General features: G+C 35.8%; 1 protein-coding gene across 10 annotated transcripts in view; it reads right to left on the bottom strand.

Annotated features, from left to right (window-relative positions):
- Positions 1–795: 795 nt before the first annotated feature.
- The window catches only part of NIN (ninein), a 144027-nt gene continuing 121044 nt past the window's right edge, over positions 796–23778 (bottom strand). For 5 of the 10 annotated variants that reach the window (XM_055435410.2, XM_055435409.2, XM_088839715.1 and 2 more), the window contains 9 exons: positions 23096–23218; positions 21126–21239; positions 20191–20337; positions 18290–18469; positions 17043–17192; positions 14703–14807; positions 9932–10132; positions 6449–6562; positions 796–4457 (listed from right to left, as the gene is read on the bottom strand). In XM_055435410.2, the coding sequence (XP_055291385.1) occupies positions 4248–4457; positions 6449–6562; positions 9932–10132; positions 14703–14807; positions 17043–17192; positions 18290–18469; positions 20191–20337; positions 21126–21239; positions 23096–23218 (1344 nt within the window). In that variant the 3' untranslated portion in view covers positions 796–4247. Of the gene's footprint in view, positions 4458–6448; positions 6563–6583; positions 8342–9931; positions 10133–14702; positions 14808–17042; positions 17193–18289; positions 18470–20190; positions 20338–21125; positions 21240–23095; positions 23219–23778 lie in introns of those variants that run through there. The other 5 variants (XM_088839712.1, XM_088839714.1, XM_088839718.1 and 2 more) reach the window with 3 other exon arrangements.

Raw genomic sequence — 23778 nt, 5'->3', positions numbered from 1 at the left:
TCTATTTATTTTGTGTATGTATAAATTTCACTACCCCAGTTTATAAACAGAAAATCAATAACTTTTATATTTTTCTTTAGAGAGCAGTGCACATGGTAGGCAGTTAATTGTACCAATTAAATGTTGTTTGCCAGAAGGAGAAATGGATACCTGTTACAAATGCTAAATACTAGAATAGACAAACCTGCCTAGTGAGTCCTGAGTCCCTTACTGAGATGGCTGTGCGGCCTTGAGTAAGTCATAACTTTGCTAATTTTCAGTTTTTTCACCTGTAAAATGGGGTTAACAATAGTTCCTGTCCCATAAAGGCAGTGTGAGATTGGTATAAAAGCTTCATAAATAAACATGGCTTGTGAGATAGGTCTTGTTTGGCCAATAGTTTTTTTGCCAGTAGTGGCAAATAACTAAAAATTATGATCACCCATAAATATGGCCAAGTGAAATAAAGGCATGCCTGAAGCAACCAAAATCTCAAGTAGGGCTTCACCCGAGGTTGTCAGGATTTTAGAAGTAAATTATGAACCACCACAGGGGTCTCAAACTGGCTGGTGTGATGGTTGTTGATTCTGTCACAGAAATGGAGAAGCAGTGCTCTAGATCACATACAAATCATTTTGGGATTTGGGGTGGGGGGTTAAATGCAGGCTCTGAGTCAGTAGGTCTGGAGTGGGAGCTCCAGAGATTCTGCATTTGTGAAATGTGTTTAGTGCAATGTTTTGATGCTTTCACTCTAAAAACCAATGATAAACATACTGAAACTGTTTACAAAACTTCAAGGTGTATAGAAAACAAGGGCCATATTTGCAAAATTATTTATTTACATTTTAAGCTCATGGTAAAATAATACTAGGATAGAATGGCTAAGATGAAATATACCAAGTCAATATAAACACATATTTATCTTTACATGCAAAGAATTCTAGCGATGGCTATAGATGAACTCAGGTTTTCCTTTACAAAACCAATGTTCCTTTCAATCATGCTGTGATAATGTCTTCCAATAAGAAGAGATTTAATGTATATCATTCAAAAAAATCTGAGAAACAAAAAGCTGACTTGGATAGATTTATTATTAAACTGCTATCCATATGTCATAAAACCAAAAATGTTTTACAGGGCTGAGATGTTCAAATAGGTCCAAACATGATATAATTAATAACTTTTAAGTAAGGAATGCTTTGGCTATTAGGTTTTGACTTAGTTTTGGCATTACCTGCATAATTTATATCATTTCAGTTAGTCACTTGGTAATCCGTTCAAAACAAGACTTGCTTAATACTATCACAAAGCACTTAGCCTTGAGTGGGAATATCTTTAAGATGCTGACAATAGCAACACATTTCTCTTTTCCTTCACTCAGAAAAAAAGAAATCACAAAAATAAAAAATTCATTTTCACAAGTTGAAGTTTTACTCATTCTTAAAAAAACAAAAGTTCCTCATCATAATACCTACTCTGGGTATTCTAGACCTGTAAGAACTCCTCCTATACCTTGAAAGCCTATGACTTTGTGATCTACGTATGTTTAAGGTTAAATATATAAACAATGCATTTGAAGCTTTTGGGAAGAATTCACATTTACAATAGTTTTTAAAAATCTGGGTTTATTAAGTTTTAGAAAAATAAATACTGTGGTTGGTTCTACCCTCCCCATCCACTTTTCTCCCCTTACAAATTTAAGCTTAAGAGTTCAGGCTTCTAAAAAGCAGAAGAAAGCAAAATAGAACAGTGTAGGTTTTATTATTCACATTTTCCCTTTCTAAGGGTAACATATTATCATAATGGCAAACTTGATTCTCTTTCCTTGAAATGAAGATCCTATCTCCTAAAACTAATTTAAATAACTGTTCTTAAGAAATCAAATGAATTAAACAACCAGTACTTTTAATAAACTAGGAATTAAATGACTATAAAATATATAACATGATTTTAAGGAGTTCTATTATAGAGTCTGAAAGCAAAATCTAAATATTTAATAGTTTAAATTTAATCTCTTTAAAAGTCTTTTAAAAGCTGTAAGCTATATTATAAATTGCCAGTTAAATTCCCACTCTAGTCTACAAAAATAATCTGCTGCACAAATATATAAATTTAAGGTAATTATTTCTTGTGTTGATCTTTTTTCCAGTCTTATAAGTTCAGTAAAACAAAAAGTAAGCACCTAGATATTAAATTAACTTTCATTTGAGCAGCATTTTGATTTTAGATAAAGGGATTCTAAATGTAGTCTAAAACTTTCCACAAGTCATATTTACACTCATTGTACAGCACTTTATATACACATAAATACAGATTTATAAGAAATAAACTAATTAACCTATACTTTTCATAATGTAAAAAATAAAGATAAAAATACAACCTATGTGATCATATGGTAAGCCATCTATTTGAGAAATATGCTTGGTGTTCAGTTCTGATGGCAAAAGCCTTGAATAACTTAAAGCATATCACATAAAAACACCACAGGTACTTAGTTTATTTATGATCTTAACCTAGGCCTATCCACAGTTTTAAGTGTTAGTCAATGCCGTACAAGTAGTTGAGTTTACTAGTAATGTCTGCACTGGAGAAAAAAACATGACTATGGAAGGTATGACAGCAGATATCAAATGTTTTTAAATATAACTATAGGGAGGTATTAAAATTAATTCCGGGGGAAATCAGGAATTTCTGATAATAGAGCTTTCTTTAGCAGTTTACTTCACCTTTTGTTCCTGCCCATAAGGTAGTGTTTGATTTTGCTGTGATACCTCTTATAAAAAATAAATGGATTTGACTTTCCTCTAATACAGCAGAGTGAATTTTTGTGATCTAATTACTCTTCCACAAAAACAAATAGGTGGCTGTGATAAGCTCTGTTTGCGTCCCACACACAGTAAGTTCTTTACCAACCAATTCCTGGCTAGAAGCAGGAATTTTACCTGGGGGAAGAAAGGTTACTCAAAACGTTTACTGTTCTATAATGTTCTAGTCTTGAGACTAATTGGAAAATTCTATTTGGCGCTCCTTTACCTCAGATGGCATGCCAGTTCTTATCACAGTAAGAAATTCTTATGACCAGATTCAAGGTACAGAATAGGAAGCATGGAAATTTTGACCCACATTAAACAAACAAGCAAATAATAACTTCCATAAGTTAAAAAAGGTTTTTAACTCTAAAAGCAAGGCCCTTTCCCCAGAAAATTAAATTCATTAACAATGTAGAAATAAAAATCCCATTATGGCTCTAACTGTACAACAAATAAATAAGGTCACATATTTTATACATTTCAGATTTTTTAAAGAGCCCTACAGTATTTCAGGAAGATGACTTAAAGTGTTGTTCCCTGAGTTTTTGATGCAACCCCAAACATAAGTTCATGAACTCCAAGACCTTAAAGAGAGAAAAATCCACATGGTTTGCTTCCTCTCTCGTTTAGGATTAGCTATTTACTCCAAAGCAGTTTGTTCAGTGCTTACCCTATAGTTCAAATGCTTTAAGACTCTGGCTTTATCCATTTCTTAGAAGACAAACTCCCAGAGAAACTTCTAAGAAGGAAAAAAAAAGACTGTTTAAAGAAAGTAAAGTTTTAACATTAGTTTACAGTGCAGTTGAGTAAATGAGTTTTGTATCTATAATACATCAAGAGTGGTAATACTGTCATAGGTATTAGAACGTAGAGTTCTATGAATTCCGCCTTTTCTGACCTTAGTGGTTACTGACTCTAGTTTCTGTTATCAAACAGAAAGTCTAACAATTTAAAAACCCAAACTACTAGAAACAGAATGACTCTTCCATATTTAAATGTACGAGAAGACATACATTTGGTTTTAAAATAAAGATCAAAACAACCAATTAATAATATCTCAATTTAAAAAAATCTGCAATTTACATAATAACTTGTCCATCATAGTTATAACGTGTACATAACAGTAATTTTCAAAAACTCATTCAAAACTGGGGTTTTAAAATTCTTGAACTGTTTTCACATCACCTTCTTGATGGTTATTAGAATATTTTTTAAAAATTCAAAGCTTGGGAATAGTTCAGTGAAATAAATATCGGTTTGCAACTTCCATTACAGTCTATTTAGGAAAACTAATTACAGTGAATAGAGACTTTAATTCTGTTCCTGGAAGTTTTTGGTTAGGCTTAACTTTAAGCCACTAAAGGTTTCTAAGAAAACAACAACAGTTGAGAGAACATCTGAAATGTCCCATCCATTTCAGTAAAGTGCACAATTATGAGTGTTCATCCTTTGGCTTGGCTATGACCTCAAGGGAGGTGTAGAAGTCAGTGGTGCTGGTGTCAGATTCCTGACTATATTACTGAGGCTGGCAATCTTCTCCTCTAGGAGGTAATTTTTCTTCTCTGCTGTTTTTTGTCGCTGTTCGGTCATTTCCAGAGCTTTCAACAACTGGGCATTTTCCACATACAAATCCTTCACTATTGCATCTGCTTTAGTATTCTTGCAGAGCTAGAAATAGAACCAGAAACATCTTGACTCCATTTCTATTATTCTTTTAAAAGATCTGACATAAGGACAGTTGTTTATAAAGGCAAATGGTTTCTATCAGTTATAGTCTTTTATTTTACAATACAGCTTTAATATCAGACCTGGTACCAGGTATACAAGTAAAACAAATCCACTTATTCAAGGCTATTTCTTTGCATAATTTGTTTGTAGAAGTCACTAATAAAAGAACAAATTGATATTTGAGGGTTCAAAAGTGAAGGTATTTTTCAGCCTAGGTATTATTTCTTTATTCATTCTCTAAAAATATCACAATACTTTTATAATTTAAATTTCTGAGGTTGTGAACTGTTTACCTGTTATTAACAATAGATGCTTGTCTCCCATTCATAACTATATACAACCTACTGATTATTTTTAAATGTAGCTCATGTATTATAACACAAAGATTCAGCAGTTACTTCCTTTTAAAATAAAACCTTGTCTAGAAGAGATATTCTAATCTTTATGGTTAGAATATATAGTCTTGGTTAGGGTGGGAACACTGTTCAGCAGTATTAGGATAATTTGATTTTTGGTCTCCTTGGTTAATATCTTCCAATCCCCTTTCCCTCATTATACCTTTAACTTCTCATTTTACACCAGTTTCAGGAGATGCATCTACAAGTATGAAGGTTTAAGGTAACAGAAAACTTAAGGCGTGGCTAATTAATTTACATAATAGCATTTCAAAGAGCAATGCTAAAGACTATCACATCCGAAGCCCAGAACCTAAGTGACTGGCAAGCTTAACATAAAACTAACACTATTTTCTATTAAACTGTTTTAGTGTATAACCTTTCCTCTTTCCCTTCCATTAAAAAACACTTCAGTGACTCTTTCCCCTACACAACAAAATCCAAACTCTTGTGGTTTAGCACTAAGACCCTCTACTGTCTACTTTTCCCTCTCTCTCATTTCTTTTGCTTCTCCCAGAATAGGATGAACTGCTAATGCCAAAGTGTTTGTAGATGTCCACACCCCATGTTACCCATTTTCTTTGTTTTTGAACTGCTACTGGAAATACTGCCAAATGGTCAGTACCATGTAGGTGAACTACACTCCATATGGACAGGGATTTTGCTGTATTTCTAGTACCTGGAACAGAACCTGGCAGGTAGTGACTATGTGTTGAATAAATGATTAAGGGACTGAATCAATAAATGTAAGAACAGGACTTTCTCTTTCTCTCTATTCTGTGTATTAAGATTTAGAACACAGGAAAGTTCCTGTCCACCATTCCCTTGGGATTATTCTTCTCGGATTCTACATGTCTAAAAATCCAGGTTGGGCAGTTTCTACCCTCCTACCCCCTGCCACAGTTTGTCTCAATCTCAGATTCCAGAGAGGTTATAAAATTCCCTAGAAAGTAGTCTTTTCTGTTATGTCTTTTCAGTGGATGCACAAATAACTTATAAGCACTCAGGCCACACCTGCTGCCAGCAGGAAAAAAGGATCAGCCTACATGTTGGTCCTGAATTTGAGAGTCCAGATTCTGATTCAAAGCAGAGCCTTTTGGGGTCTGGCTATAGCCACAAGTTAGATTTTGAGGCTGTCATAGTTGTTGCAAACAAGAAAGCTAAAGTTACACTTATTATCCCATTTTTTTTACAAATATAAAATTTCTGTTTATTTGGGGGAAAAATCTATAAAAATTCAATTTGGATTGAACCTTTAAGTCCATGAGTCACTGTTAGCAAATATACATTTAAAAAACTGTAGACAAACATATGACTCAAAAGAATTTGAAAAAAAACAATGTAGAATACAGAATTCATATTTTTGAAGTGGTATGGGAAACAGTGACTTCTAAATTCTAATTTAGGAGTTTATAATAGAGTTTGCTTTTATTAAACAATAAAAGTTAGCAAGTTAGTAGCAGCAATAAAGGAATGTAAAACTGGAGTTAAAGCAGAAGGTGAGATGGGTGGGTAGATATGACCTGGGAAGCTCACTTGTTCTTTGAGCTGATTCACTTTCTCCTGAAGAAGCCTTTTCACCAATTTCAATTTTTGTTCAACTTCCAACATTCGTTCCTCCATGACAGTTACCAGGTATTCCTGGTTTCCCTGAAGGAAAAGAAAAAAAAATTGTTATTTGAAAATCATGCCATGAGAAAGCACTAGTAGTTAATTTTCCCCATAAGATGCCTAGAGAAAGGACAGCAAATGTTTGCTTTTGAATAGCAAGGGTGGACTTCTGATGAAATGGGAGTTCTGAACACTGCATGGGTTGCACAGGTTAGAAAGGTAACCCTATCAGAGAAAGAAATCAAAGATAAAAAAAAAAAAATCTTACCTGTGCTACCATCTTCCCCCGAGATAAAGCAAAATTCTTAAAACCAATACTTTAAGATCTCTGTGTACTTATTATAGTAAAATAGGTATCTAAAGTAAATTAAAATATGATTATCAACCTTTCATCTATGATTTGGGTCTTTGCAATACTGTGGGACTTTCAACAACAAAATGAATAAAAACTGAGTTTATTCAGGATCACCTAACATTTCCAATCAGCTTGCAGTATGTCTGTTTTTATCTTTGAAATAGCTGGTTACTGTGAGGGTGTTAGTGTTTCTAGTGGCCTCTTCCCACTACTTCTTCTAATTATTGGTTTCCCAATTTGACTTGTCAATGTGGAGCAAATACCTGAATTGGAGGATGGGCTTGTCATTAGAACATATTTAAAACTGAAAATTTTCTCCCCATAAAGAGCTCCTAGATGAAACAATAGAGCAAGAAAAGGAAGGACGCTGGCTTCTCCTCCTCTCCTTATACAACAGTGATGGGTTAAGGTGTATGTGGGCTTTGGAGTGCAGAGGGACCTAGAACAAGATTTAGAGTGCAACTGACTACGCCTCTTCTGGTCTGCCAAAATATTCACATAAAGAGATTTCAGATTTAAAAAGGTTCTTCAAATGTTTAAACAAGACTCAGGTGTTAGTAGCTGATGGCATAACTTGTCCTTAAAAATATACCCCAAAGTGTCCTTTAAAAAGCACAAAGAATGACCAAATGTGAGGTGAAAGCCAATATTTGTTTGTATATTAAATAACAGCATTTATTCAAATATAAAAGAAACAACTAAGCCATGTAACTAATTTAAAGATAAAAACTGTACTAGGCAAAAGACTAATGCAGAATTTTTAAGAAACCAGGTCCTAAGAGCATCTAAAAATCCTATATTTTAAAAGGTATAATGGCTTTTTAAAATTCAAACATAAATGGAAAATGCCAGATTTTTGCTTGCCTTAAAAAAAAGAAAAAGCAAAACAAAGCAAAAAACCTGGATAATTAATTCAAAGAACATGGGGCATGGCAAAAGAGTGGGGAAAGAGGAAAAACAAAAGCAGTCATATGTTTAAAATTTATTTTATTTCATCAAAAATTTCCTTTTTCCTGTCAAAAAAGTATTATACATCTTATATAAAACAGTATAAATAATCCTGATTTTCTTCAAATTCCATATATAAAAGCAGTACCTTTTGTTAAAAATATTTACAATGTATGGAATGAGAAAATACATAGAATACATCCTTTCAAGAATCTCAAATCCACACTCTTTAGATGGTATAAATAATTAAGTGTAACAAACTGAAATTTGTGAATTTGATTCACATAAATAAGAAATATAATACTGCAAAGGCTTAATAATAATAATAAAACTTAAAAGAGCACTTGATTCCAAAACATTTTTCAGCTTATGTCTATATTGTGTGGTGTGTGTGGGTGTGTGCATTTGAGTATCTGCCATGGTAAGAAATGCCATCAATAACAGCCCAGTTTTCACAGGTGCCCAATCCTTCTGTAGGAATCTGCATGCACTGCTCGCTGCTCCGGTAGCAAGGCCTAGAGAAAGAAGGCAAGTGGTACACTTCACCCTGATGTCAAGATTATGCTTTTGGGGGGAATCTAAATTCACACATTTATAATGCAAACAATTTTTAAAAGCACACATCAATACTCCATATGCAAGTGAAGCAACACAAGGCAGAAGAAATCACATCACTCCACACACAGAGACAACATGCAGATTCTAACAACATTCTGTATTCTTAAAATCGGTGTCAGCTCAGTTACCAGAAACAAAGAGAGCCTGCTGTCACGTTCTCGTGAGAGCAATAAGCAGTCCACTCTGCCATCTGGCTGGAGAAATTCTCTCTCTTTTTAAGTATAAAAGTCTTAACAGTTTTTGTCTATCTAATCCTCAAGTAATTGAAGTAAAGGGATACTTTTTACTTTTAAACACTGGTAGGTGGGTTGGGAGGAGCATGTTTTAAAAGTAGTTTATATATGAGAGAGTAATGAGTAGGATCTTGGTTTGATCATTTGATTTAAAATGTCTATTAAAAACTGAGGTCAAGTTTTAGGATTCACTTCTATAATGAAGAGTTGAAGCATCTAACTCCTAGCATCACAATTTTACTTCTGGAAATTGAATGTAGGAAGCTTCCAAAAACATGCATTTTAAGCCTTTGTGAGAAAGAATAGATGACTACCTAATGCAAAAGCACAGATATATAATAGTAGGCAAAGAAAACAAAATTGCTTCAATGTACAATTATGGTGCTAATATGACTTAGCAAAGCCACCATGACCAGATTACAGAAAAAGAGTTGGGAAATTCCTTGTCAAATGCCACCTGAGAGGCAAGGTAAAACTTGAAAACAGAAGAGTTATCCAAACTAGAATGAACTAATCTAGAATTCTGCAAATTAAGGAGTGTTTTTAATTTTATTCCTAATTCTGAGGAAGAATTAAGAGACTTCCGAAAGAAGAGAATCATGAATGAAGCACTAAAAATTTAACTATTTGAAAACTTAGGTAATATAAGATTGTGTCTGGTAGTGAGCTGGGGTAATGCTTATTCAAAGGGAAGAGGAAGAAGATCTTTATTTTCTTAAAAATAGTTTTTCAAATTAGATCATTTAAAAAATAAGTTAAACGAACTATGTGAACTTAAAAAAGTCACCGATGACACATTCTACTTTAATAGTTGTGAAAAGTCCCCGTTTGTGAATTCCAAGGAACTCAGCAGGCCACACCCCTCTAGTACAAGAAAACCCAGGATGCTTTGTTAGTAATACATATCCTAGAGTTGCACTTGAATTCTGTAATATTTTTGGCATCAGACAAGAATGTTAGGTCAATTGCACAGTATGCTCAAGTGAGCCTGACACTTCATCATCGCTTAGCAACTTGCATGAGACCCAGAATTCTTAACTACCCAGCTTAGAAGCTGAGAGCTCAAAAGTAGCACTACAAAAACCAAGACCAAAGCCAAAACAGCACTGCAGTTCTGTGGATTTGTAATACAGGTAAGGTGTAACTGACAAAAGATTGAGGTTCTTCACCCCCACCTTTGAACTGGTATAACTTCCAAATAGGTAAAATTAAATTAGATGATCTGCGTTTACTATTAGAAAAAGATCGTCATACCTGTGGTGTGTTGGTTTCAGAAGTCCTATTTTCAAGTTCCTCCTGCAGGCACTGGTTTATCCTTTCTGCCTGCAGCAGCTGGTGTTGAAGCTGCAGAAACTGCTCCCTGGGAACCACTGGACAGGCTTGCTGCTGGAGCAGTTGCAGTTCCCAAGCATGAGGGGATGGGCTAAGCATCACAGTGGACCTCAGGTGCTGCATCTGGAGAATAAGAGCAAAGCCCTAGTCAGAGCTGCCTTGAAAGTAGCAGGCAGAGATAAAGGAAGTCTATGGATTCATTAATGGCCTCTTAGACTTATTGATAACTTGAAAACAGGCAGCACATGATCCCAAGTAAGAATAAAAAATCATTTTTCTTAGGAGGTAATACATTTAATGAATAAGCAGGCCTTAAAAGTTTCAGACTTAAACCGTACTTCCTCAATCTTAAGCGACAATAAAACATGAGGTACATGGTGCACATATGTCTGGATTTTCCTTTTTTCTTCCCACACTAGAACATTTGATTATCCCTCTTTAAAAAAAAAAATGGTGGAATAGGCAAAGGGCAGAAAGAGGTTATGCTCTAGAGTTTTGCCACTTACCATTCATAAAGATTCTTAAAAGCAGTTCAATGACTACTTTTTTCCTAAGTTAGCAATTTGTTTTGAAAATTTCATCTTGCATCTCAAATTATTTTAATCTAAGTTTATCAGACAGGCAATTCTGGGACATAGGTGATATTCCAGAATATTTAGGAATCGAAGTACATGGAATGAAAGGATTTATTCAAGACAATGAGGAAATGGTATGTGTATCACATGCCAATCAAATGTGGGGCAAGGGAAAGAAGGCACTGTATTTGGTCAGTGAAGCATGCCACTTCACATCTGTGGACACATTCAGCAGATACAGAGCTAAATGGAAGACATGCAACAAATATGACCAAGTACTAAACTCATGAGGAAGCACCCCCAGGCATGTGAGAAGGGAAAAAGGCCCTCTAAGACACAACTAGAATTAAATGTTATCATGAAACTTCAGAGCCACTATCCATTTCCTTAAATTTAAATTTCTGAGGTGGGTTATTACCCATTTTGAAATATTTCTAGTTATAGATTTAGAAAACCCACCACTTTATGATCCCCTGATTTTATATCAGTGGGATGATTTTCTTCACCACGTCTTTAAATACTGAGGAAAATCCTGATGGAAATGTAAACAGATGTATTCCAGAGTTAAATGAAATTGAATATTGGCTCTTAAGTATTTATTAACTGTCATAGTAGAAGAAATGATTACATGAACAAAGGGTTTAATGAGATGTCTCCATGCTATGAAATTCATTGAAAAAGAATGTTCTACCTTCACACACTATCTCAGGCAGAGAACTGCACCCTTCTCTGCTAGTTCCAACCACAGAGTTCTAGGCACAGGTTAGCCACAGATAAAACAAAAACAAAAGAGAATTATAGGAGTTAGAGAAAGAAAATATGAGTTATAAAAAGAAAGAACAGTACAAAACAGGGTATATTATATACCTTAACAAATATGCTCCAGTCAGTAGAAACTTAAAAAGACCAACATTTATTTACATTTCTCTGTATATAAATTTTACAGATATTAAAATGTCAAACAGCTCTTAATTTTGCAGCCACTTCCTCATCTATTTTAATTTGGTTGGTTTATGAGCTTGCTTCTTTACCTCAATTCATTCCAATATAATAATTCAGAAGATTTCAAGGGCAGTGTGGAATAGACCTGACGTTAAATACCTCGCCTTGTGGAGATGCAGGATATAAACCATAAAACATTTTTATTGTTCAAGTGTCTGATCTATTGGCTATCAGAGGTACATATCAGACTATAAGAACTGCTAACAGTCTTTAACTTTTTAAGTGTTCAAAACAAATTGCTTATGGAACATTGCCTCAAATAGTTGAAAAATCCATGAAGTGGGAGGTAAATTCTTCCATTTCCTTGAATAATAATTTGGGATCTTTAATTGTCCTGGGGTAAGGGTATGTGTTATATTAATCAGTGATTTTAAACTATCATATAGGGATGAGAAGAAATTCCTTCCCCCAAGGGAAGAATACATCAGATAGAATCACCTAGAAAGCTTTCCTTAAATTCCTTGAACCAAAGATTCTGATGTAGGAATATCTCCCTGCCTGCCTACTGCCCCTCCCCCAAACCTGATAAGAATCCATGCTGGAGTGAGAGGAATGTACCTATCCCCAGGTGAGCTGGGCAAAAAAATTGTGTGAAAAACCACTGTACATCTCAAATTTGACCTAATCTTTAGATATCACAGCATAAATAAAAATCCAATTCATAGGTCCAGTGGGAAGGGGAAATGAAGAGTTATTGCTTAATGGTTAGAGTTTCTGTTTGGGGTGATGAAAATGTTTTAGAAGTGGTGGTGACATTGTGAATGTAATTAATGCCACTGAATGCCACTTAACAAAATTTGCCATTTTAATCATTCATGTATATATATATTTCTATATATATACACGGGGCTTCCCTGGTGGCTCAGAGGTTAAAGCGTCTGCCTCCAATGCGGGAGACCTGGGTTCGATCCCTGGGTCGGGAAGGTCCCCTGGAGAAGGAAACGGTAACCCACTCCAATATTCTTGCCTGGAGAATCCCATGGACGGAGAAGCCTGGTAGGCTACAGTCCACGGGGTCACAAAGAGTCGGACACGACTGAGTGACGGAACGGAACGGATATATATACACACACTTAGTATAATTTAAAACACAATATCATATACCCAAACCGCTGAATTAGACACTTTAAATGAATGGTGCAGTGTGTGAATTACATTTAATAAAGCTGCTAAAGAATTATATGTCTGCACAGAGTTCACAGCTCAGTCTTATTTCAATGGAAGTTTCATTAGAATAGTGTATGAGATGTTCTTTACAGTGTTCCAATTAAAAATTCATGCTTTTTCTTTTTTTTTAGCTCCAATGCCCAGAACACTCAATTTCTCTCATCCATTACGAAATATTTACTACTAGATCAGGGAGAAAAGTAATGAGGGGAAATTGCTTATGATGACCAATCATGTAAAGTATGATTGGGAGAGAAGGGGGCATATGAGGCCAAAGAGAGCAGGTGGGAGAAGACTCAGCCTGTTGGAAGAGCATTTGGAGAGGATCTAACAGTGATTAAGTATACCCTGTTACTTTTCAACTGGATACTAGACATCATGTGTGGCTTCAGATATCTCATTCATTAGAGTATATAATTATTTCATCAGAAAAGCATATCTACGTCTAAACGTAGCCTGCAGCTCAAAGTTTTAATAAATACATTTATTATATGCAGAAGAAAAAGCAAATATGGCTTGGATTTCATTCTTCATAGTTTCACTAATCTCCCTATTAGTAGATAAATCAGAGAACATAAAATGGACAGAAACCTTAGTGGTCATTTAAATGTAAATGTGATATGTTTGCCCATATTTCATATTTAAAAACCAAGCATCTATTGAAACTTTGCATATGTCCAGCTTCATGAAAGAAAATATTTACATATCTCTCTTTCTATAATTCTGGCTTTAAAATATTTGTATACACAGAACTTTTATTTTTTTCATTCATTCATTTCTTTATTAAGTGTCTTCATGAGCCAGACACTATTCAGATGCCTTATTTGACATATCAATATTTACAATCTATTTGGATAATAATTATACCCTTGCTGCTTTAAATTTCTTTTCTTTTCTTTCTCACTTATTTGTTTCCAAAAATACAGCTAAGTTGGGCTTTAAAAAATGAAAGTTCAGTTCAGTTGCTCAGTCGTGTCCGACTCTTTAAGACCCCAAGGACTGCAACACGCCAGGCTTCCCTGTCCATCACCAACTCCCAGAGTTTACTCAAACTCATGTTCATTGAGTCAGTGATGCCATCTAACCATCTCATCCTCTGTCGTCCCCTTCTCTGCCTGCCTTCCATCTTTCCCAGCATCAGGGTCTTTTCAAATGTACACAGAACTTTTTAAGAGCACAGAAAGATTTTCTACCCGTACCTCTCTACCTTATATAAATGTTACAGGTCATTAAATGCTGGACTAACTAATATTTTTATTACCCAAAGTAAAGTACCTCAACGAAATTTTTACTTATTAAGGAAGATTTTACATACATTGTTTTATATCCTATAATTGCACTTGGTGTTCAGAGAGCAATCTATTAGACTAGAAACTCAATGTCCAAACTGACAAGTTTTACAAATCCACTTTTAGATTTAACAGATGTACCTCTCCCAAGGCAGTGCCGAGTTACAAATGCAGAAATGAACAACGGCAACACTTGAAAATTAAATGTCTAAATGCTAATGCTCTTAAACTCCCGGAATGTACTTCCTAACTGAATAGGTTGTAACAGAGCACATCACATCTATAAAACACTACACTGGGGGAGGTATCAGGAAACTATTAAAACCACAGCATTGGTGAGAGAGCTCTGAGCCTTGTGGTCAGTACTGGACAGAGGCCCTGCCACTCGAATTTGTTGAGGCACAGGTCCTTGCATTTTAGGATAGTCAACATTATTATTCCTTCTTCTGTGAAGCAGTATATATTCCTATGGCTGTGTAATTAGCAAAAATATCTATCAAACTTGGTAAGACAAACCAAACAGTCCAGCTTGGCACTGTACTTAGATTTTCACTGTTTTCTTAATAGGAATTTAATGCTATGCTAGCCTCTCTCAACAAATGGGTCATTCATGGATTAAAATATTCTTCATAGCTAAGGTGATTTGCCTTAAAAACTCACCTCCATTAGCTGTTCATCCAGTTTTACTTGTTTCTTTTTCAGGCCTTCATTTTCCAAATGAATTGTTTCTAATTCTCGTTCAAGGGATTTCATCTGACTAACCTGTTGAAAAACATAAAACGCCCTTAAAAAAAAAGAAAACAACCTGAATTGCTCTACTTTTTTTTGACAAATTTACACTAATCAGAAATCTCAACTCTTGGAAGAAAGCTAAGTTCATTCATCAAGGGAAAACAACAAATAATTCAGTGTGCTGATTATATTTAAGTAAACGAGTTGACTCACTGGAAAAGACTCTGATGCTGGGAAGGATTGGCGGCGGGAGGAGAAAGGGATGACAGAGAATGAGATGGCTGAATGGCATCACCGACTTGATGGACATGAGTTTGAGTGAACTCTGGGAGTTGGTGATAGACAGGGAGGCCTGGTGTGCTGTGATTCACGGGGTCGCAAAGGGTCAGACACGACTGAGCGACTGAACTGAACTGAGTCTAGCTTTAATCACCACTCCTCACATAGAACAGAGTTCTAAGGCAGGTAGCTCTCAAACTTCAGTGCCACTCACTGTACGAAATACATTTTATCTTACAACCCAGTACACCCACACGCCCCCAACATGTACATATACATGCATAATCAGTTGTAAGTATAAATCACTAAAAGAAAACTTCCATGAAATAATACTTATCCCTACTATAAGCAATGCACTTTGATATTTTATAGTATATTTTATTAAAGATGCTGTCATAACATTGTAAAGAAACTATAATAAAAATTTTTTAAAATGCTGGTATTTCACTAAACTGAATTCATGATCATCTACTATGGATCTGCAGTCGGGAAAAACGTCTGAAAACAGTATACAAAACCTGATTTATTTAACTCTTTTCTCAATTTTAAAGAAATTTGAAAATTTTATGAGGATCCACTTTTGGAATTCTCTTTGGTACAGAATCTTATGAGAATCTAATAAGCTAGAGGACACTCAAGGATTCAGAATATTGCTAAGTAGAAAACATATGACACAATTCTAGAATGCTGATCTTTGCCTCCATCAAAAGAGCTGAGAAGAGTAGCAAGAACTGTTAAATGGAATTTGGGTGTATGCTTTCCAGGCACACTTAAATTCATTGTTATTTTAAAACCTATCATTAGACTTTCCCCTTGGTGAGCAGCTGGATGAAAACCAACATCTTTCTGAAAAGTTTACTTGTATATAACCTAGACTTTAAATGACATAATTATGGAACCATAATTTTATTTGCACTGGGAAACTAAAAAATTCGTGTGACTCACTTTATTGTGGTTGTCTGGAACTGAACCCGGAATATCTCCAAGGTGTGCCTGTAGTGAAAACTCTTGAGTTTTAGTTTAGAAAAGAAAGGAAGGAAAACAAGTAACAAGAACTCCCACAGTAACACTAGTCTAGAACTCAAAGCAAATGGAATCGTGTCACAGAGGTTTAAGCATGTGGTAGCCAGCCTCTAAGCGGGTCCCAGTGATCCCTATCTCACACCCTTGCCTGGTCCCCTCCCCACACTGTACCTGAGTTAGTCTGTGTGACCTATAGAGTACAGAAGTGATGTTGTGTGACTTCTGAGATTGGTTTATAAAACATACTACAGTTTCCATGGTGGTCTTCTGGAATCTCTCTCTTGTATCTCTCATTGCCACATCCTGAGAAAAGGCCCAGGTAGGGAGGACCTGAGTCTCTGGCAATCAGCCAGCAAAAAAAAACAGAAGCCTCTTCCTAACATGTTATCTGAACAAATCTGGAAGTGGATGATCTCTAGCACCAGTGAAGCCTTTGGATATTGCTGCTGCTGCTGCTGCTAAGTCACTTCAGTCGTGTCCGACTGTGTGTGACCCCATAGATGGCAGCCTACCAGGCTCCCCTGTCCCTGGGATTCTCCAGCCTCAGCTAATATCTAGACAGCAACCTCAGGAAAGACCCTGAGCCAAAATCATTCCATTAAGCTGCTTCCAAATTCCTGACCTATAGAAACTGAGACATGAATTGTCTTTTTATTATATAGCAATAGTTAACCAAATTAAAATGTTCCTAATATTCAGGTATATATGTTTTACTAACTTAGAAAGGCTTATATACTAATGAAGATGATTAACCATCTTCTTTATGAAAACCTTAATTGTTCCTTTTTAGCAATCAATCAAAAAGAACTATGATACTGCTTTGACAAGATGACAAAAGTGCAGATAAAAGGAAGAACCAAAATATGCCATTAGTCATTTCTTTGGAAGCACACAGGGGAAGAAAAATACATTTAGGGATGCGTGAGAGTCAGCATATAGCCACATGATATTAACTCAAAAACTCACCTTCCTATTAGTAGGAGATCGCTCCTTTTGAAACTGTTCACATTCTCTCTTTAAGCTCAACTTCTCCTGCTCTGTGGGCTTCACAGTACCTGATGAATTTAGATGTTTTTGGTGCTTAGGAGAAGGAAGGTTGGAATCCAGCTGACGGACCTAATAAGAACCAGTGTAAGGGGAAGAAATGCTAATATAATCACCCAGCCAGGAAAAACAAAAAGCTAACATAATGAAAGTTTTTATTCAGTGCTTAGGTTTTGTTGTATTAAAAAAGCTTTTTCCAGTCAAGTCTGCCAATTTTTGAAGCTTACTTTTTTGGATTTCAAAAGATCCTTTCTAGGTTAATCTATTTTTAGCCTGATCCAACACTGTAAGCATCAGACAGGAAAGAGGGGACTTCTGGCTCAGCCAAAGCACTGGGAGTCAATAAAGCAATGTGGCTGCCAAGCAAACAGACATAATCTGTAGGCACCTGTGTGCCTGACATGAGCATAACTTTTAGGAGTGAAGGGGGTAACAATTCCTCTGACTCTGTATTGGACTGTTCACACCTGAACAGTGCATTCACATCAGATAAGTTCCATGAAGACAGCAACCATGTTTAGTCTTGTTCAACACTGCAACTTTAGTGATAGTAGTTTCTGGCACAGGGTAGGAGATGTAGTGAATATCTGTGACTCCTAAGAGTTCTTTCTCAAAAGAGATATTTAAGCATAGGTTAAAAATAGTTGCTCGTTCATATTGATGTATGGCAGAAACCAACACAATATTGTAAAGGAATTATCCTTCAATTAAAAATAAATTAAAAAATAATTGCTTGACTACTCAGCAGAGGTAAAGAATTGAAATATCAGCTGAAAAAAGTGATCTTTAAATACCATTCTAACCTTGAAATGCTGAGTCTTTAAAGAGGGGCAACTTTTCCTCTTACAAGGAGTTAGACCAACAAGATTTGAGTTTAGTTTTGCCATTTTTGTACTACCAGTCTTGGTGGCTAGCCTATTTGAATGAGGAATATATGGTTAACATAATTTCCATTTATAAAATCACAGATTTAATACAGAACTGCTTATACCAAAAATAGTATATAAATATATCATGATAAAATTATATTGAAAATAAATGATAAATTATACATTCTTAAAAATAAGTCTGCCACACCAGAATACTCAAATCCATACCCTAGAATCACCGCAATCATATCAAACATTGACTTACAAACCTAGGCTACCATGTGCAACTTTTCAAGTTACCTTCTCCCGGGAGTGTATGAGTTCCGGTTTGGTGTTCTGTACCACGGTCTGGACTCTCTCCTTCTCTTGCCAAAGTAGCTGTTGTTCCTCGTTGATCAGGTGATCCAGCTTGTCCCTGGACAGCCTGTGCTGTTGGTTTTGGAATCCTGATGGATGGGTGCCTATTTCTGGGGCCCAGTTCTTAAGAGAGATTTAACAGAGTTAAGCCTTAAAAAACAAGGTGATTTCTTTTTTGAGTGTCTTCTAATGTGAGTGAGCACAGGTATATATAGATAAAAGTAAAACAATATTCTTGAGTTTTTTACTTTAAAAAAGGTTTTGAAATTCTGTTTTAAATGGTCTTTGGCAAAACAGCTCTATCAAATCTAATAGCAAAGCTGATTGTAGGGCAAGTCCCAGTTCCACATAGGACCCAAGCACATAGAGACTAGTGTCCTTAAAGATTACCTCATTCTTATAAAGTTATGCTTTGAATCCATATAAGCGTTCTTCTGGTAAACATAGGACACAAAGAGAACTCTGAAATGCATGGCTAACTTGAAAGGGTTCACATGCCAAACTCTACTTTCCTTTTCACACATGCAATCATATCCTTTTTTAGAATCCAAAGCACATATCATCCATGTAATTGAGGCCTGAACGCAGGAATATGCTGTAAGCTACCACAGTGATTTTTTTTTTTTTGATCCTGAAAGATGCTTTAAAAAAAATTTTTTTTAAGGTATCACAACTAGATAAGCCTTTTACTTTTCAAGCCAAAACATGAAAAAGAAAAAAAAAAACAAAAACAGTACAGTCTCATTTTGAAAAACATTTCAGCCCAAAAGTCATTTTTTAAAATGGAAACAACTATTATGTTTTTTTAAAAAACCACAGTTAAAAAAAAGTATCAGCAAGAGATAAAGTAGCTGAATTTTGCGCCAATTTTTATGGTAGGACAAAATCTTAACATCTACCCAAGGCTGACATACATCAATTCAGTTCAGTCGCTTAGTCGTGTCCTATGCTTTACGACACCATGAACTGCAGCACGCCAGGCCTCCCTGTCCATCACCAGCTCCTGGAGTTTACTCAAACTCATGTTTATTGAGTCAGTGATGCCGTTCAACCATCTCATCCTCTGTCGACCCCTTGTCCTCCTGCCCTCAATCTTTCCCAGCATCAGGGTCTTTTCAAATGAGATAGCTGTTCGCATCAGGTGGCCAAAGTATTAGAGTTTCAGCTTCAGCATCAGTCCTTCCAATGAATATTCAGGACTGATCTCCTTTAGAATGGACTGGTTGGATAGCGTTGCAGTCCAAGGGACTCTCAAGAGTCTTCTCCAACACCACAGTTCAAAAGCATCAATTCCTTGGTGCTCAGCTTTCTTTATAGTCCAACTCTCACATCCATACATGACTACTGGAAAAACCATAGCCTTGACCAGACAGACCTTTGTTGGCAAAGTAATGTCTCTGCTTTTTAATATGCTGTCTACATATATTGTTCTTGATTTATTTGCAAACAGATGAAGCAGCACTGTGATATATTAAAATGAGACACTTTCTATAGTATCAAAATGTTTTTACCCATGGTCTTTTGACTTGCACAATATAAAAAATTACCTTGTCACTATGGTTCCATTTATGTGAAGTTCAGAAACAAGCATCCCTAACCTATGGTGGCAGAAGATGAAGTCGTTCCCTTGGGGTTGTCAATTGAAGAGGACACATGAGAGCCTACTGGGTGCTAGTTCTTTTCGAGCTAGGAGGTGGTTACACAAACACAAACATACATACACACATTTCTAGGTAAAATATATATTTATACATAGATACATATATATGTGTAAAAATAAGTTATAAACTGAAACTGTGCTTTTTATTGTATAAAGGTATACCTCAATAAAGAAAAGAAATTACCTTGTCACTGGCATTCTGAAGTTGCTTGTGTAGAGACATCACTTCTTGCTTTAAAGCCTCCTTTTCCTGCTGAGTCACTCGTAGATCAGATTTAATTTGGGACATTTGTAGGTTTACATTCTGAAGGGTGTCTTCTAAATTCTGAACCTACATCAGGAGAACAAATGACAAATCCTCACGGTCTCAGCTAAAGCATGTGCATGTATGAATGAACTAAGACAAAGAACTTCAAAGTCCCTTCTATTTCTGACTATATCCAGCTCTTTTCAGTTGCTCGGGCAAAACCAGGATATTATGTATCTTTACAGGATGTTATGTTATATTTAAGAGAATAATGAAATATATTCTGAGTAAGGTATTGTTGGTCCAGTCATGTGGTGTACTACCAAGTGATATCTTACAGAACCAAGGAGTACCAGCTGGCATCACAATAGATAATTTTACTGAATTTTGTAGAAATTACATTTTAGACTGTGGTGTTGTTTTGCAAAGGACCTCTCAGTTTAAAGTAAAACATATCTTTGTAGAACCCTACTCCATGCTAATATCTCATTTATATTTCAATTTTTAAAAATTTAAATTGGTAAATGGAATGTCAATAGATATCTTTATAATAGGGCATGAACCTGCCTTAGAAATCCTAATTTTAAATTAGAAATAAGAAGTCATTTTTGTGCACTATTCTTAAACTTTCATAAATAAGTAATCCCACAGTGATGAGACAATCTCATGATTATTTCATAATAATGAACTTTGGGGGAAACACTGTTCAACTTATTTAATTATACTGTAACATGTGTCAAATATTAGTTAAATTGAATCATTCTGAGCCCTTTTAGACCACATCTACTTAGAACATTGTTTCCGCCTGGAGTTCTGCTGGAAGATATAGGAAAAAATTAACTATGTGGATGAAAGAAGAATTGTCCACATACCTTTTCCTGTGAAGCCACTAGTTGTGACTTTAAGCTTTCACTCTGGTGTTCCCGAGACTTCTGTTCTTGCTTCATAGTAGCAATTCTGTGCTCTAAAAGACTTGATTTTGCCAACTGTTTCAGGAAAAGAAAAGAGGTAACAGCATTTTGGCAAATGTTTAGCCTCAATTCATATGCCTCCATTTACACCAAGAAGATCAAGTACCATCTCTTTACATATTGGATTGGGGCAAGGTAAAAGACAAACATTTCCTTGACTCTGCTGCTGCTGCTGCTGCTGCTAAGTCACTTCAGTCGTGTCCAACTCTGTGTGACCCCATAGACGGCAGCCCACCAGGCTACCCCGTCCCTGGGATTCTCCAGGCAAGAACACTGGAGTGGGTTGCCATTTCCTTCTCCAATGTGTGAAAGTGAAAAGTGAAAGTGAAGTCGCTCAGTCATGTCTGACTCGTACCGACCCCATGGACTGCAGCCTACCAGGCTCCTCCATCCATGGGATTTTCTAGGCAAGAGTACTGGAGTGGCTTGCCATTGCCTTCTCCGTTCCTTGACTCTAGTTTCTACTTTAATTTTGAAGAGTCTCTTTTCTTTGGGGATTTCCATTTTTCTTTCTCATTGCCTCATGCTTCGTGGGTGAGACATGAAGGGCTGGAGGGCAATTAGAAATCCCAAGAGTGTGCCACAATAGGAAAGCAGCAAGTGTCTATTAAGGCAGATGTAACAAAAGCAGTGTTTCTGGATTTGGCAGGGACAGTATAGTAGAAAAAAAAGTGACTATGTAATGGGCTTCAGATTGTTAAATACATAACGTTTATGTTATATATAAGTAAACTAGTGATATATTTAAGTAATATCAATGGCAAGCCACTCTAGTACTCTTGCCTAGAAAATCGCATGGACAGAGGAGCCTGGTAGGCTGCAGTCCATGGGGTTGCTAAGGGTCGGACACGACTGAGTGACTTCACTTTTCACTTTCACACATTGGAGAAGGAAATGGCAACCCACTCCAGTGTTCTTGCCTGGAGAATCCCAGGGAAGGGGGAGCCTGGTGGGCTTCCGTCTATGGGGTCGCACAGAGTCGGACACGACTGAAGCGACGTAGCAGTAGCAGCAGCAGCAATAATTATTAAAATGAGGCAATCTTTATATTACTGTATTTAATATTTATTAAACAACTAATCTAGACTCCTGTTAAAATCATGGCTTCAGCAATCTACAGATTTAATGTGATCCCTATCAAATTATTGATGACTTTTTTACACAGAACTAGAGTTGGACACGACTGAAGTGACTTAGCAGCAGCAGAACAAATAATCCTAAAATTTTTATGGATTATAAATACACCTGTGGTATACATATACACCATGGTATATTACTCAGCCATACAAAAATGAAATAATGCCATTTGCAGCAACAGGGATGGGCCAAGAGATTATCATACCAAGTGAAGTAAGTCAGACAGACAAATATTACATGATATCACTTATATGTGAAATCTAAAAAAATAATACAAATGAACTTATTAATACAAAACAGAAACAGACTCACACATAGAAAACACACGGTTACCAAAAGGGAAGAGTGGGCGAGGGATAAACTAACAGATATACACCACTATACATAAAATAAATAAGGATTTACTATATAGCCCAGGGAATTATATTCAATATCTTGTAATAATCTATAATGGAAAAGAATCCAAAAAAAGTATACACACACACACACATAGCCAAATCACTTTGTTGTATACCTGAAACCAACACAATATTATAAATTAACTATACTTCAATAACAGAAAAAAAAAAACAACAAACTAATGGCTTCAGGAGCTCTAAGGTCACGAAATGCCAGCAAAATGCTGTTGCAGGAGACTTTTAGGCTAACACAGTGGGCCCATATGCCACTGGCATTACAGAAATGTTCATTACGGTACATACCATATGATGATGGTAAAGTCTTATTTTTATTACCTTATCAACACAGATATTTAATTCTTCACTTAGAGCTTCCTTTTCTTTCAGCAGTTTTTCATTGTGGCTTAGAATACTAGAAATTTTTTGCTGGAAGTCAGAGAGATCAGGACATCTGCCGAGCTGCAAGGGATAAACAAAAGAGCCCACCCATCACATCTCATGAATCTATTTATAGACAGGACATTTTCATGGCTGCTGCCATTTCCCTCTCTATTTCCAAGGACATATAAACTCCAGGGGACTATAATTAACTTTGACAAAAATGTTCCTTGCTTCTCTCAATTCTCCAATCGACTGCCGAAATGTCTGCTTAGGCAAAATCTACAAGACATTGTAAAGTAATGGTCCCAGCCTTCTGTTTGACCTCCAGGATAAAATAAATAACATATTGCCATTCTATCATCAATTTAACTTGGGTACATTTGACAAAACATTTTCCTCATTCTTTTTTAACTAGAAAAAAAATCTTTTTTCAATTAAGAATACAGAATTGGCATCAACCACATATAATGTATCAACCAACACAAAGGCAAGTTTAAAGATCAATCAATCAGTCTTTTTCAGCTCATTTTACATACCCTTCACTTTGGGAGATGCTTAAATTGACTGGCTTAGGAAAATGTTGCTGGTATGGACACACTTGCTTCTTCCTCTGCATTTTATGGAATCATGATAAACCA

Source organism: Moschus berezovskii, chromosome 9 (genome assembly GCF_049115385.1).
Source record: "Moschus berezovskii isolate FMDL1 chromosome 9, NW_MosBer_1.0, whole genome shotgun sequence".
Classification (NCBI taxonomy): domain Eukaryota; kingdom Metazoa; phylum Chordata; class Mammalia; order Artiodactyla; family Moschidae; genus Moschus; species Moschus berezovskii.
This window is presented reverse-complemented; position numbering and strand designations above follow the sequence as displayed.